Source organism: Hemitrygon akajei, chromosome 8 (assembly GCF_048418815.1).
Source record: "Hemitrygon akajei chromosome 8, sHemAka1.3, whole genome shotgun sequence".
NCBI classification, from domain to species: domain Eukaryota; kingdom Metazoa; phylum Chordata; class Chondrichthyes; order Myliobatiformes; family Dasyatidae; genus Hemitrygon; species Hemitrygon akajei.
The window spans coordinates 97,642,119-97,657,627 of NC_133131.1; the positions used below are offsets into that span (position 1 = coordinate 97,642,119).

At 38.3% G+C, this 15,509-nt stretch overlaps 1 protein-coding gene across 1 annotated transcript in view; it reads right to left on the minus strand.

Annotated features, from left to right (window-relative positions):
- Positions 1-15,509, minus strand: part of gabbr2 (gamma-aminobutyric acid (GABA) B receptor, 2) — a 977,227-nt gene that overhangs the window by 108,519 nt on the left and 853,199 nt on the right. The window contains exon 13 of the mRNA XM_073054235.1: positions 11,513-11,635. Coding sequence (XP_072910336.1) covers positions 11,513-11,635 — 123 coding nt within the window. The remainder of the gene's footprint in view (positions 1-11,512; positions 11,636-15,509) is intronic.

Here is a 15,509-nt window from a genome sequence, read left to right on the forward strand (position 1 = left end):
GCGCTGAAATTATTCAGATTTGTCTGCATACTGGTCAAACAACTGGCGATATTTTACTCAAGTGACAATGAAGTTTCACTATGATTTACTTCAATGTATTGTATGTCTTGTAGATCACCAGCTTGGTTGTAGATTTAAGTTCATAATGGAATTACCTTTTAATAAATACATGAAGTGATCAAGTGGAAAGGCTGTACAATTTATATTAGAATGGTTAACGTCCACAAGAAAAGTAACTAACATTAATACACATAAATCTCAAATGTTATGGGTTTGTCGTTTCCACCTGAAATTAATGAGTTTATTATACTTGTATATATGAACCAATGTGTAGCTTATATGCAGCTACTTATCAAAGGTCACACACAAACAGTGATTCTTTATTTCATATACAAGAAAACCATCTGAGACAAAAGACCATAAAACTTACTATTGCCAATATTATGGGTATGTTTATTTGTGATTACTTGTTTAATCAGCACAAATATGTTCCTTTAAAAAGAATACTTGAAGGTGAAAAAGCATGTCTTTTCAAATAGTGACCATGGCAAAGATCCAAGAATTAGATCAGCATCCAAGTATAGGAGCTCCCGGTTTACTGAAATAATTTCCACTGTTTTTTATCAGAGAAAATCATCTGCTCACTCTATTGGAGACTTTTTATGTCAGAGTGAGTGAACTAGGAAGAAACTTCCCAAAATCTATATCCCTTTGTTGAAAGATGCCCAGGTCTTTCCTGGACATTCAGGTAAACGGACAACCAAAGGATGCATACCTGAACAAGAATCAAGGCAAGTGTCCATTCTGAGCAAATCTTTCTGCTTTCTGATAAAAAGCAGCATTATGGACAGAGTGGGAGGAGGGTGGCCTTTTCGCACAAGGTATGTGTCAGTTTGCTTTCGTTAGACAGCTACCCTAATCTATTCTGGACCTGTTGGCAGATGTCACTGTCATCATAGGAAAAGAACCTGTCCCTGACCCGTGTACTTCAGTGAGACTAGTATTAGAAGCCACAGTCAGCAATAACCCAGAAATTAAGTTGGGACGGATACACCTACCTTGAATTTTTCAAGTTTCTAACTACTAGAACCACATTTTATTGACTGAAAAATAGAAAGTGTTTGAAATGTACACCAGGCTTTCCAATATTTAAAGATAGATAAAAAGAAAGCATTGTTTCTAAGTGATTTTTCACTAAATTTTATTTATGGTTTTAATTATGTTCAAACATTGTTAAATGTGGTGTAAGTTGTTGTATGAATCAATCTGTGTGCAACACTCTGTTTAGTTTTGCACAGAGAGTTGACTGTAATGAGCAGGCCAGGAAAGGAATTATCAAAAATTCTGTAAGGGGAAATGCCTCTTTTATCACCACCTCCATAGATTATGCTCATGCCTCTGAGTTCCTCTTGTGGTCTCATCTTTCCTGAATGGGAAATGACTTGTTCTGCTCAGTATTCTCGTGTAGCACTTGTAAGTCATCAGAGGTCATCCATGAAAAGTAATTTTTAGTACCTTTAAAGGAAAAATAATTTTGTGCAGGCAGGACAAACAGTTATCCCCAGATTCCAGGAATCTGGTTAAAACCTAATCAATGCCATCCCAACATTGTTCTCAAAAGCAGGAATGCCTGTGCAGGCAAGCAAGTGTTAACAATTTGCAAATAGGTTGATATGTGTTGAAATGACAAACTCTTGGTTGGCATTGGGCGTTTTGCTTGAGGTGCACTTTTACAATCAGGAAATCCCTGAGTCAATGCTAGTCAACAGAAGTACAACAAGTAGTGTAGAAGGCAAATAGCATTTTGGTCTTCATTGTAAAAGGACTGGAGCTTTGTTACAATTGTGCTGAGTGTTTGATGAATCTACACATGGAATAATGTGCACAGTTTTGGTCCCCTACCCTATGAAGAGTGTAGAGGCAGTGCAAATGTGATTCATCAAGCTAGTTTTTGGGATGAGAGGACTGAACTTTAAAGAAGGGCTAACCAGGCTGGGTTTGTATTCTTTAGAATTTAGAAGACTAACGGGTGTTCTTACTGAAACATATAGATCCTGAGGAGACATCACATACGGAGATGTTTTCACAAGAGGGAGGATCTTGAATGAGGGTTAGAGCTTCAAGGTAAGGGGCAGGGTATGTAAAATGGTAGTAGGTATAACTTGTTTTCTAACAGATGGTAGTGACATCTCTCTGGAATTCTGTCCCCTAAAGAGTTGTGGGAGTAAGTTCATTAGATGTATTTCAAGTAGAAGAGATTTTTTTTTTGAAAGCTTGGGGGCTTGAGGGCTCTGTGGATCTGGCATGGAGAAGCAGTTGAGGCATGGGGTTAATTAGGTATGCTCACATTGAATATTGAATAGACTTCAGGGGCTAAGGGCCTTCCCCTGCTATTTCGCTGTGCTCTGTGTTTGGACTGGGGTATTTCTAACTGGTTAATAATAAGCCTTGAAAAGCAACATTAGTCTATAAGGAAAGAAAATTCCTTAAATATATGCAGTCTGTAGGAGTGACCCTGAGGTCTTGGCTGTTTGCTGCGGCAATTCTTCACTCCACTCTCACTTTGATCATCATCATTACAATGAGGCCCAATGCAGTCTTGAGAAACAAGACCTTGTAGTCCCTCTGGGCTTCAGCTTTGGTTAAGAAACCCTTTCTTTCTCGGTATCAGAAATGGTCAACACAGCCCATCTATCCATGATTTTGTTTCAGTTTTTCCCAGTTCAACTAGCTCAGCCTGACTGTGGATCACACCTTACTTTTTTGCTACTAGCATTTCTTATACAAAGAAATATAATCTGCCTGGAATTGTTAGATTTATGTTTGATTTCATCCCTTTGTCCTATTATCCTTCAACCAGCTTCTCTGCAATTAAAAACTAACTTGATTTCTCTTTTTCTCTGTCCTAATGAATAGTGTCAGGTCTGAAACATTACACATATCTTTGTCCATAAATGCTGCCTGACTAGCTAAGCATTTCCAGCATTCCAGATTTTATTTCAGATTTCCAAATGGTGCAGTTATTTTTAAAAATAATTTTCCTTATTCTGTTCAATGAGGTTCATGTGAAATGTCAGCTTGTCACATAAGCAGCAACTTCTGCATTATTTCCCTTTTCATTCTCAGAGTTTGTACTGTTGTTTCTTTTTGTGCCTTGCGGCACATCAAGCACCTTTTTTGCCATTTCCTTAGCATTTGTCTGTTTTTTAGAAGGACGACTTGCTAGCTCGACGCTCAAGCCAGCATAGATGGAAAGTGTGCAAGGAGCTGGCTGGATTCAAACCCAGGACCACTGGACTCGGTCTGGTGCCGATGCCACTACACCAACAGCCAGTAATTCACTTCAATATGGATAATGAGTGAGATGCTTATCAGCCCCCCTTGTTTAACATTCTGAAACATTATGGCAATTTAATGGAACTTAAGAATTCTGTCAGGTTTGAGTTTTTAATTCATTCCTCATTGCTTCAAAACTCCTCCAATCAATAACTTAAACAAGAAGTTAAAACCCAAAAATAATCTGTCACTCCTAGACTGAATACTACCTTTATGCAAGGAAGTTAGCCTCTTTTGGATTTAGCAGCCCTCCAAATAAAGATATGTATTGAATATGTATGAATATTGAACCCTGTTATTAGTGTCAATGTGATCAATGTAAAAGAAAAAAAACCCACAATTCTCTTCCTCTGGAACTTGTCTAACCTGTGTCCCAGGATTAGAATATATTTTCAGCATTACGATACAACATTGAGGGGCCTTTGGAATGTACAGTATTTCAATGCAGTTTATTGCTGGGCAGTTGTCTTACAGCACAGTAGTTCAGCTTCAAATTCCTGAGGACTGATTTAAAAAGATGCAAGTTTGAAAAAGTGGAGTATCATTTGGATTTTTGACCAAATCATGGAGATTTGAAGTGCTGCCCAGAGGGAGAAATCAAACCATTTCATCAAGGGCAGAAGTCTGAAGTGGTTCAGCCTCTGAACACTGTGGCACTAGAGCAACAAGCTGAGGTAGAAACACACTCAAAGGACCCTGAGTGGAACATGGGCAGCAGTCAAAGACATCTTCAGTGAAGTAAGTTGCAGTTTTGGGAGTTGGCTGAAGGTAACTGAGGTGGTTTTAAAGAGAGGCAAATAGATAGGACCTCTTGTGGAGGAACATTAAGATATCAGTAAGTGGATCTCATGAAAAAAAGAAATCCCAATGTCCAGGTTGAGAGACCACAAAGAAATTGGATCATCTAACTGAAGTAACCATGAGTTTGTGAAGAAGATATGAAATATCATGGGAGCAAAACTACTGAATACTGAAGGGCTAAATCTTCAATTAAATTCTCTGATCCTTTTTGAAAAAAATGTCAACAGGAGTAAGTTAAACAACTTAATGAATAATCAGCTCTTTATCCTAATTGTACTTAAACTAATAGACTTGCTGAAATGGAAGGGGTTAATTCAGCTTCAGTTAGCAAGATTAGTAATCCGAGGTTTCACTAGATACATGTACAGAATAAAAATGTCATTGCTTGCGACTCAAATCTAATCCTGAAAAGCATTATCATGTGTGAACACATGGCCATGGAAATTCAATGAAGATTGAAGTCCGGAGATCGTTTATAACAGACACTTCCTATAATGATGTTTGAATTTTAAAAAAAATTTAGACCTTTAAATACTCATATATTTCAATACCTTTGAAATACAAGGCTTTATTATTTATATATTCTGTAACCATAAACTGATTTTGATGGATGCAGGGTGGTGAAATTAGCACAGATGTATATTGGACAGCAGGATATGATGTACAGAAAGCTGTTTTGAATAATTTATTTGTTTTTTATTTCCTTTACACTCTCCTTCCTGTATCTTACTGGCAAAGGCATTCAGAGCTCAAACTAATGCAAATGAGATCTTTCTATAGGACCAATGTCACAATTGCATATTCAAAATTTGTCGGATCTCAGCAGAATTTATACATGACTATTGAAGCAGACACACTACCTAATATTATAATCCACTTAACTATTCAAAAATTTTAAAATCTTCAACCATTTCTTAAAAATAATTCCTTTAAAATAAGTACTTGTTAGAACAAATCTTATTGGTTCAGTCCTTCTGCCCAAACTTTACAGATACAGTTTTTCCATACCTATACTCATATACGTAGACTAAACTTGGCACAGATAAATGCAGCTGACTCTAAGTTCAAGTGGACTGTATCAGGTGGTGAAGGACCTTCAAGGGTGTACCAATGAAGCCCTGCCCCAGAGCTCTTTGACGGCTGCCAAAATTCGATCGCAATTTTGCCAGCAGTCCAAACTCTGAGGGCCATTCAGTAGTTTTTAAAATGGCTCTCATGTTTTATGGTATTTCAAAACCATTAGAATGAAACACATATTAGAAGTATATATATTTTACAGATTGAAATATTATCTGAAAGCACATAAACAATAAACAAGTCATATAGTAGTAATTCAGTTTGGGAGCAGACCCCTCAGCCCAACTCATCCTGACCAAGGCACCCACCTAAGCTAGTTCCCATTTTCCCACATTTGCTCCATAAAGACACAAGAGGGTCGTTTCAGAGACTCTTCGATAAGCCCGTGGAGCTTAGAAAAATAGTGGGCTAAGAGGTAGAGAAGTTCTAGGCAGCTTCTAGAGTAGGTTGCATGGTTGAAACAACATTGTGGGCTGAAGAGCCTGTAATGTGCTGTATATTTTCTATTTTTTATAACTGTAAATCTTTCCTATCCGGGTACTGATTCAAATATCTGTTCAATGTTGTTATTGTATCTGACTCAACTACTTTCTGTGGAGCTTGCTCCACATACGCACCAACTTCTGCATTAAATATAAATCTAAACTGAACAATTTTTTAGAAATGCACACAAGTGAATCTGCAGATGCTGGAAATAAATAAAAACACAAAATGCTGGCAGAACTCAGCAGGCCAGACAGCATCTATGGGAGGAGGTAGTGACGAAGTTTCGGGCCGAAACCCTTCATCAGGAGTGAAGTAACATGGGATGGTGGAGAGGGGATAAGAAGTGGGTGGAGGGATGAAGTAGAGAGCTGGGAAGTGATAGGCTGGAGGGAAATAGGCTAGGGGGAAGGTGGAGAATTATGGGAAATAGAAGAGAAAGAAAGGTAGGGCTGGGGGGGAGATTATAGTGAGGGGGGAAAAAAGAGAGAGAAAGAGAACCAGACTAAAAGAGAACCAGGCATGAACATCCAACTCACAGACCTCTGTTGATACCCCTGCCCCCCCTTACCCCCATCCCTATCTATTATTTTAGTCTGGTTCTCTTTCTCTCTCTTTTTACCCCTCACTATAATCTCACCCAGCCCTACCTGTCTTTCTCTTTTATTCTCCACCTTCCCCCGAGCCTATTTCCCTCCAGCCTATCACTTACCAGCTCCCTCCCCCCACTTCTTATCCCCTCTCCACCATCCCATGTTACTTCACTCCTGATGAAGGGTTTCGGCCCGAAATGTCGTCACTACCTCCTCCCATAGATGCTGTCTGGCCTGCTGAGTTCTGTCAGCATTTTGTGTTTTTAATTTTTTAGAAATAGTAACTTGGCTATATATCCACAGATACACCCTTTGAAATCAATAGAGATTCCCTACATACTGCTGTGGTAGAACCCTCCACATTCTATTCAATTCTTACCAAACTTATTTGCTTACCTACACACTAAGGATAATTTCTAGCTGTTAAATAACCTTCCAACATGTACAACTTTGGGATGTGGGGAAAAGCTTGCTTCCACTTAAATAAGCAAGCTAGTGGTACTATTTGATTATTAAACCTCCATATTATTTTGTAATATAAGAACTCTCTACTTACCTGGATGCTTGCAGCTGCAACTAAAAACCTTAAACACCATGCAGAACAAAACCATTTGCTTTACCTGTAGGCCATTCAAAAGCTCAAATATAAACACAATGCACCACTGTAATTAATTTAAAGCACTTTGTAGAGATCTGTTTTCACCTTCACACAAAAGTCTTTTTCTGTTGATCAGTGTTAAAAAGCCAAATTAAATCTATTGTGATTCAAGGTTGTAAAGCAATAAAACATGAAAACTTTCAAGGGCGAGGGTGAATGCTTTTTATAGGCGCTGTAACATCAAAAGAATAACGTCAGGTGATAACTGTAGATTTCCACTCAATTTACAAGTCAACTTCATGCTAGCCAGTATCTCGACTTGAATTTGGGACCTTGTCTTCTTTTCACAGCTCACACGCGGCACTCTTCAACTTTGACATGCCTTTTGGGTGCTTTCCAGAATCTGAGTTGACTAATAAATGGAAAAAGATGGCCACTAGATTAAGTTACTGGATAATCAATGCTGCAGCAATAATCTACTGGAAGAACTCAGGCCCTGCAAATTGTTTGTTGCTCGAGATTCCAGCATCTGAAGTCTCTTGTGTCTCCATTACTAATGATGGATTTGGGCCAGGGCAGAGGGCTTGAGAGAGACTACTTTACCACAGTACTCATCCGGCAGCATGACATGCTGGTAGTAAGGACTATAGTGCTTGTAACTTGAGGGCACTTGCGACTAGTGGATGGCATTGTCGTTCATAATAATGACCCACCACTGTTGATGGATCTTTGTTGCTTTAAGTTGTAATTGAATTATATGGTTCATTGATAGCTTATACATTTGCAGTTCAACCAGCAATTCAATTTATCTGGGTCTGCTGGAGGAGTTCCAGGTATAGTTATAACTTTCTGCTGGCATTGTTCTTTTATATGGGATTTGGGGGCAATGTCCAACTTAGATACAATGATTAGACTTCCTTATATTCCACTAATAACACCATTGAAATTACTACATAATAGAAAATGCCGCAGATTGATTATTATTTTAGTGCTTTAATTCCCCTGGAACATAAAATGTGCCAGTGACATTTTCATTAATTTGTTTTAGTAGCAGTATCACTCTGAAGTGACAATATACGAGTACTTATGCACACCGTTCATTAGCTGGCTTCTCGCTCACTTCAGAGATTTTTCTCACTTTAATTAGTATCCCAGTAAGAGGGCGTGCAAACAATTTCTGCTGCTAAATAGGCAAATATGCAAGCACACCTGGCTTCAACACACCAGAGAGTAAAACATATTTCTCTCTCTGACGGGTTACTGATCACTGACCAAAAGGGAATGCCAATCTACTTCTGCTTCAGCAAATAGCCCTTGGTAGTCCCCGCTCCAGTGTGATCAGTTATTTATCTTCTAATGCATTTCTTTTGCACAGCATTTTTCAGACAGAAATCAAATATCTGAATGTGTAGCTTTCACAAACCTATGATGCCCCAAACCTGGGCACTGCCAATTACCGGTAATACTATTTGAAGCACATCTACTATTGCAATGTAGAAAGCACAAACAGCACATAGCATAACAATCTAACACAAACAACAATTTTATTACAGATATACAATCTGCTATTTTGGGATAATTTCCCTTCTTCATTATGGTGTTGTGGAATCTCTTAAAATGAATAGATGTGGCATTTTCATTTGAAATGTGACACTAGAGACTTGGTCTAGATTTTTAAACTCAAGTCCCTGGAGTGATACTCATTTTTCCGGCTGCTCTTCCTTCCTCATCAAGAAATAATTTCTGGCCTGGCCATTGTTACTGCAGTTTCTTCAGTACGGCCAATCGTGTCAGAGAAATCAACATTAATTTAGATGCTCATTGGAAATTCCACACAACATGCCACTGGATACTTCACTGGGAACAGGCTTTCATAATGTGGTAATTAGGTATATATTATTCAGCACTAATAAGTTTGACTTAATAGGATTTTATTCCTTGATAGCCATTTAAATGTTGCAGAAATAATAAATTTCTAAACATATTAAATTTGACACTGCAGAAGAATTAAAAAAGACTTAAATCTGGGGAGATTTGGTATGTCATCAAAAACCTTGATAAACTTCTATAGATGTGTGGTGGAAAGAGTGCTTGACTGGCTGCATTGGGACCTGGTATAGGAACACCAATGCCTTTGAGTGGAAAATCCCATGAAAGGTAGTTGAATCAGCCCACTACGTAATAGGTTAAGCCCTCCCAGCCATTGGGCACATCTATATGAAACGTTGGCGTGGAAAAGCAGAATCCATCACCAAAGATCCTCACCATCCAGGCCATAATCTTTTCATGCTGCTGCTATCAGGTAGAAGGTATATGAGCCTCAGGACTCGCACCATCAGGTTCAAGATCAGTTACTACCCCTCAACAATCAGACTCTTGAACTACACTCATTCTATTTCTGGTGCTCTCACAACTGATGGTCTCACTTTAAGGACTCTTTATCTTGTTATTTCATGCTCTCATTACTTATTGCTATTTATTTATATTTGCATTTGCACAGTTTATTGTTCATTGACCCTGTTTACAGTTACTATGGTATTCTATAGATTTCCTAAGTATGCCCGCAGGAAAAAGAATCTTGGGGTAGTATGTGTTGACGTGTATGTACCCTGATAATAAATTTTACTTTGACTTTAAATATATCAGATTCAGAAGAATTTTGATTGGTTGCTTTGTGAGGTGCAGCCATCTGCTCATTTTGGAGACTAATAGCACAGTATTATGGCGCACAAAACTGGGCACTGTAAACCTGGTACTAATTTTGCTCAATTGCAACAAATCGTAAGAAAAAGTTCCTTGAAAAATGTTTAGGACCTTCATCATTGTATTCAAAGGGCTTTATATCAGTTTTGATTTCCTGGGATATCTAAATACTGATTTAATATAAAACTAGAATTAACCTTGAGGATTGTTTCAGTCAGAAGCTGGCCACTTTTTTTTCCATGGCATGCAAGCAAGCACAAGGTCAATTTTTGCCTTGATCATTTTCTTTATTTGCAGCTATAAAATTGCCTTGAAGGCTTTTTGGTACTGTGAATTACAATTTATCTTTCAAAGGCTTTGGTACATTTGATCACATTTAAAGCGCCATTAAGATTTGTATTTGAGCTGTAGTAAAAATCCTGGAATGGTTTTTCTTTGATATTGACAATACTTGGATATTTTAAACAATGTGTAACTCTTCTAACTGGTCTGATTTTCATCAGTTTTGTCCAACATCGCTTTAAAAATTGCTGATTTACCCAGTAAGTTAATAAGGCAATTCATTGTATTTTTATATTTGATTCAGCTGTGGTCACTTTGCCTTGTAACTATGCTTTAGTTTATAGGCGGGGCAAGTTACTGAACAAGTTCAAGTACCATATCTTCATTCAGTGAGCCACAAAACTCTGGGAAATTGATATAATCACTGGAAATTTGCCACATTACATCTCTAAGTACATATTTAGGCTTTTATATATATATCACTGGGTATATAGTTGTTCTGTTTCACTGATCTGAGCTTTAACTTCATATCCAATCCATTTCTAAAGCTGTATTTGAGTTGAAATATTGTCCACATCTGGTGATACTTTAACCCAATCCCTATTAAAATCCCTTATCATTTTTGAGAATCGAATTTTCAAATGCTCACCTTGATAACATGACTCTTTCATTATTTATAAACTTTGCCTAACCCCTGAACTCTTGTAACACTGCATAGTGCCTTCACACCTTTCCACATACTAATTATTCTTGCTGTCAAGAATTTCTTTTGGCTGTTTATTTTCCAATGAACCATGTTAATATTTACTTATTTTAAGATTCACTGCCTCGCTCCTCTTTACTCCCCTCTCCAGGGACTTTTTCAGCCTAAGCTCTGCATCTCCCAAAATTCATTATAAATATAGGGAACTCTTTAAGTTTCCAAAGGATGAATTAATGTATGTCTACTTCTGACTAATTCAACAATTCAGAAGTTTCCGATCATCATTCCACTCTCAACCGACAGCACTCCTGTGCAATTGAGGACAATCTTGAAATACTGGTTACAAGCTTTATTGCTTTTTCTAAAAAGGGACTATTAGAAGTAAGCATCAATTGGCTTTCTCTCAGGGTAATTTTCTGCCAATTCCCAATACACAGATGAATTGAGCGATCATTTTAAGTGCATTAAAATAGATTTGCAACCTTTAATTCCATTTCCTAGTGCTTTTTTATTATACCCAGCAATGTACTGTAATGTAGTTTTAATGCTGCAAAATAGAATTAAAGAAGTTGGTGGAATGAAGAATCATGCTTAAAGAGGCATGGAGTCATACCACACAGAAACACATGCTTTGGCTCATGCCAACCATCAAGTACCCATCTATAATAATCCCATTTCCAAGTGCTTGGCCCATGGCCTGCTATGCTTTGCAAATTCCAATCCTAAATAGATCTTTCAATGCTCTGCATTTTCCACTTTACAGTTGCATTCTGGTTTTATTTATGAGTTTGGATCGCCTGAGAACATTCTACAGGTAGTTTGTCTTCTTCAGTTTATAGTTAAGCTTATATTTCAAATGATCAATTGCGTCCACCCCAACATGACAGGTGTGTCAGCCCAGACTTCAGCGCTCCCAGTTACTCTCTGTAAACTGACCTCCAAAGGATAGTCTTCTACAGTCCGCTTCAGGGGATCCACAACCTGCCAGCAAATAAGGATGCAGAGATCGATGAGCAGCATCCCTCCGACAATGATAAGCAGCTTCTGGTCCTTGATGATCTGGTAAAAGAAAAATACTCCATGATGCTCCCATTATTCATACATTTCTTTCACACAGTTTTTTTTAGCCTTAAAGCTGACATAGGTTAAGTTATTCAACTTAAAAATCAAATGGTGCATAGGTAAACCATGATGATTTGACACTGCTTTAGAATTTGCTGGTAGTTACTTACAGACTGTGTGATATTTATCACAGTAACCTCGGAGGCAGGAAAGATAAGGCCTGCTCCTGCGAACCATTGTACTGTGGGAGTTGTGGCAAGGAAAGGGTTAAAGACAACATCCAGGCGTGGTGGACAGCGGCAGTGTGCAGTCAAGCCAGACAAGTGAGACCATTGATAGGAGATTATGGGCCTGTTAGACTCACTTCTGAAAGCATTAACATGGCCTCACCACTACAGGAGAAACTAACACATCTTTAGTGTGACATGACATGAGCCAGGCCTTTAATGATGTTGCTGCTGAAATAATGGCAAAATGTACTGTGGTCCTTCAAAATCGATTAGCATTAGACTTTTTGTTGGACAAAAAAAGGTGATACTTGTGCCATCATTGGCCAGGGGTGTTCCATGTATATCCCTGACATGTCTGAGAGTGTCACTAATTTAGCTGAGCACATCTGAGTAGAAGCAGATAAGGTTTGGGCAATTGGCAAGGAGCTGCACAGGACTTCATTCTTATCTTGGGGACCCTTTAGCTGGGTTCAGTCTTTACTAGGGGGCTGGGGCAACTCCATTGTACAGTGGGCATTGGGAGTTGTAATTTTGATAGTTGCCATATTCATTTTAATCTCCATCTGAGGATACTCTGTGGAATGTTGGCCCACAGAGCAGCTATTTCCATCATGGTACAACAGCCAGTTGTCCCTGATGAAACTGCACAGAGTTTCAGAGATTGTGCTATTGAAAGTCAGTAAGATTTGTGTTGCCCTCTACAGGACAAAATGGAGGGAGTGGGAGGGTGCAGTAAAGCAAAGTTTAAAAGCAACATCCAGTTGGGGAGGACAGTGGTGGTGTGTAGTCAACCTAGATAAGTGAGACAACCAGAGTCACCCCTGTTTACTACAGATGAGTTGGGCGAGGATGACTGCAGTGGTGTGCAATCAACCTAGATGAATGGAACATCTGAAGTGAGACCTTTTCCAGAAAGGCCTTCAAAGAACTTTACTTCTTTTTATACAATAGGGGGGTGCTGGAGACATACAGGAAAGGAATATAACAGAAGGATGTGAAGCACACCCAACAACCAAGGGACAATTGTTTTATTAACTTCAAAGTATCATTGGTTGTTGACATTGAACACCTTTATGTGAATGGCGAATCATCTTGCAAGTAAGGAATTCAAACATACAGAGTTTACCAAATGGTCAATATCCGTAACTGAAAAGCCGATTCTGTATAAAAATAGCATTTTTCTGTCCTGGCTTCAGAACAGTGTGGTGACAAGGGTTGTGCTGTTGGAGCAACAAGACCATAGGACATAGGAGCAGAATTTGGCCGTTTGGCACATCGAGCTTGCACCTGCCATTTCATCATGTGCACAAGTAAAATATAGTCTGATTGAGTCAAAAGTGTGCACGTGTTCTGATTCCAGCTATCAGCAACGACAGTACAACCCAAACATTTCCACATAAGCATGGTATCTATGTCACTAGTCAGAACGTCATCATTACTGTACTTCAGATTTCAAAGCTCAAAATAAGATTATTACCAAAATACAAACCTGTCACCATATACAACCCTGAGAATCACTTTCTTGCAGGTATACATATTAAATACAAGAAATGAAATAGAATCAATGAAAGACTGCAGCCAACAGGATGAACAAACAACCCATGTGCAAAAGTTAATACAAAATAATAATAATAATAATAATAATTAAATAAGCAATAAATATTGAGAACATGAGATGAAGAGTCCTTGAATGTGAGTCCATAGGTTATGGGAACAGTTCAGTGATGGGGCACATGAAGTTGATTAAGTTATCCCCTCTGGTTCAAAAGCTTGATGGTTGAGAGGTAATGACTGTTCCTGAACCTGGTGTTTGTGAGCCCTGAGGCTTCTGTACCATCTTCCTCATTGTAGCAATGAGAAGAGAGCATGACCTGGGTGGTGGAGGTCCCTACTGATAAATGCTCCATTTTGTTACAGTGCTCTGTGTAGATGTAATCAATGGTGGGGAGGGCATTACCTGTGATGGCCAGGGCTGTATCCATTACTTTTTGTAGGATTTTCTATTCAAGGGCATTGGTGTTTCCATACCAGTCTGTGATGCAGCCAGTCAATATACTCTCAACCACACATCTATGGAAGTTTGCCAAAGTTTTAGATGCAATGCCTATACTTTGCAAAGTTCTAATAAAGTGGAGAAAAATGATCTGAAATAATGAATGAAATATTCAAGATTTCCTCTGCATATACTACCTGCCTTCAAAATTCTTTGGTGTTGACAATTAGACTAGAAAGGCCTAGTAACACTAAGAATGGTAAATGTATAAGGAAATAGCTGTATTCTATCATATGTCTCAAGAATCTCCTCCTAGTGCTTCCTGCCTCTGTCCTTCCATTTTCCAGCGATTACCACACATTACACTAAGAAGGCCATTTGCGTTGATAGGATGGCTAGCACTGTAGGAATTAAATTTATTTCAAGTTTAATGAATTTGTTAGCACTTTATTTAAATACAGTGCCACCTTATGGAAGGAGGATTTGAATGTTAGCTCTATCACAATCAAGTGACCCCAGAAAAGGTCATTGGCATGATTGGTGTGTTACTCTACAAAAGAAGTGTAAGTGTAGCTTTTACTTGGGAAAGAAGAGCAGAGTAAGTAAGTGGCAGAAAATTTATCATGTTTATCTCAGATAATTCACAGTCAAGGAAATCTGAATGTCACAATAATTTAGAATAAATCTGGCATAATCAATTACATGCAATACAAATTTTGCAGCGAAGAGTTGTGTATGGTCATTCATATGTTAGAAGTAGAGTCATTCAGGGAATTGACCTAATTCTGATGTTACCTCTTAGTAAACATACTCCTTATACACACACACCAACAAACATTGCCTTGTCATTCTGCTCTCGTTGTGCAGAGTGTGTGCACTTCAATGTCTTTCCCAATATATTCTCATAATAACCGAGCTGGTGTGCTTGGGTTGGCTTTACAATGCCTTTCCCACCAAAAACAGTGCAATATTCCACTTCTTTAGTAATGGGGATGTGTAAATGAGAATATGTAGTTTGTATACTGTATTTAAGGTAGATACTTCTGTTTATTTTCTAATATATTGTAACTACATTGTGGGGTGCATCATATTCTAATTCATGCTTTGTCTAGTCTTAAGTTAACTTTGTTGGTAATTAAAGATGATTATGTCCTCGTGCCTAAAAAAAGCTCTTCACCCTCAGTAGGTGGAGAGAGTTTGGGGCTGCCTGGAGTTCACAATGGCCAAAGAATGAAGCTATTATTGTGTTTCCTGGTAAATACCTTTTGTAAATATTGACTGTTTTCTTACCATTATCTTCATTAATTTTTTTGTACATTTGATCTTTGACACAACTAACATACCTGCACTGAAGTGCTAAGCAACTCCAGCCATTTTTCCTATGGTCTTAACTCATGTATCTAACACCTCTACTTTCAGTATAGTTTGTGAAGCCTTTTTCAGAATTAGGACAGACTTACTTGACAGTGGTGAGCTGCCCTCACTCACCAGTAACGTATGAAAAGGCTTAAACTTAACTTAGGGGCATGTAGCACTGAGAAATTTCAAGCCAATCACCGTTGCTGCTAAGTTAACAAATTCCATGACACATGCCGGTGATAATAAACCTGATTCTGATCCTGAACGGTGAAGCCCTATGTGTACATGT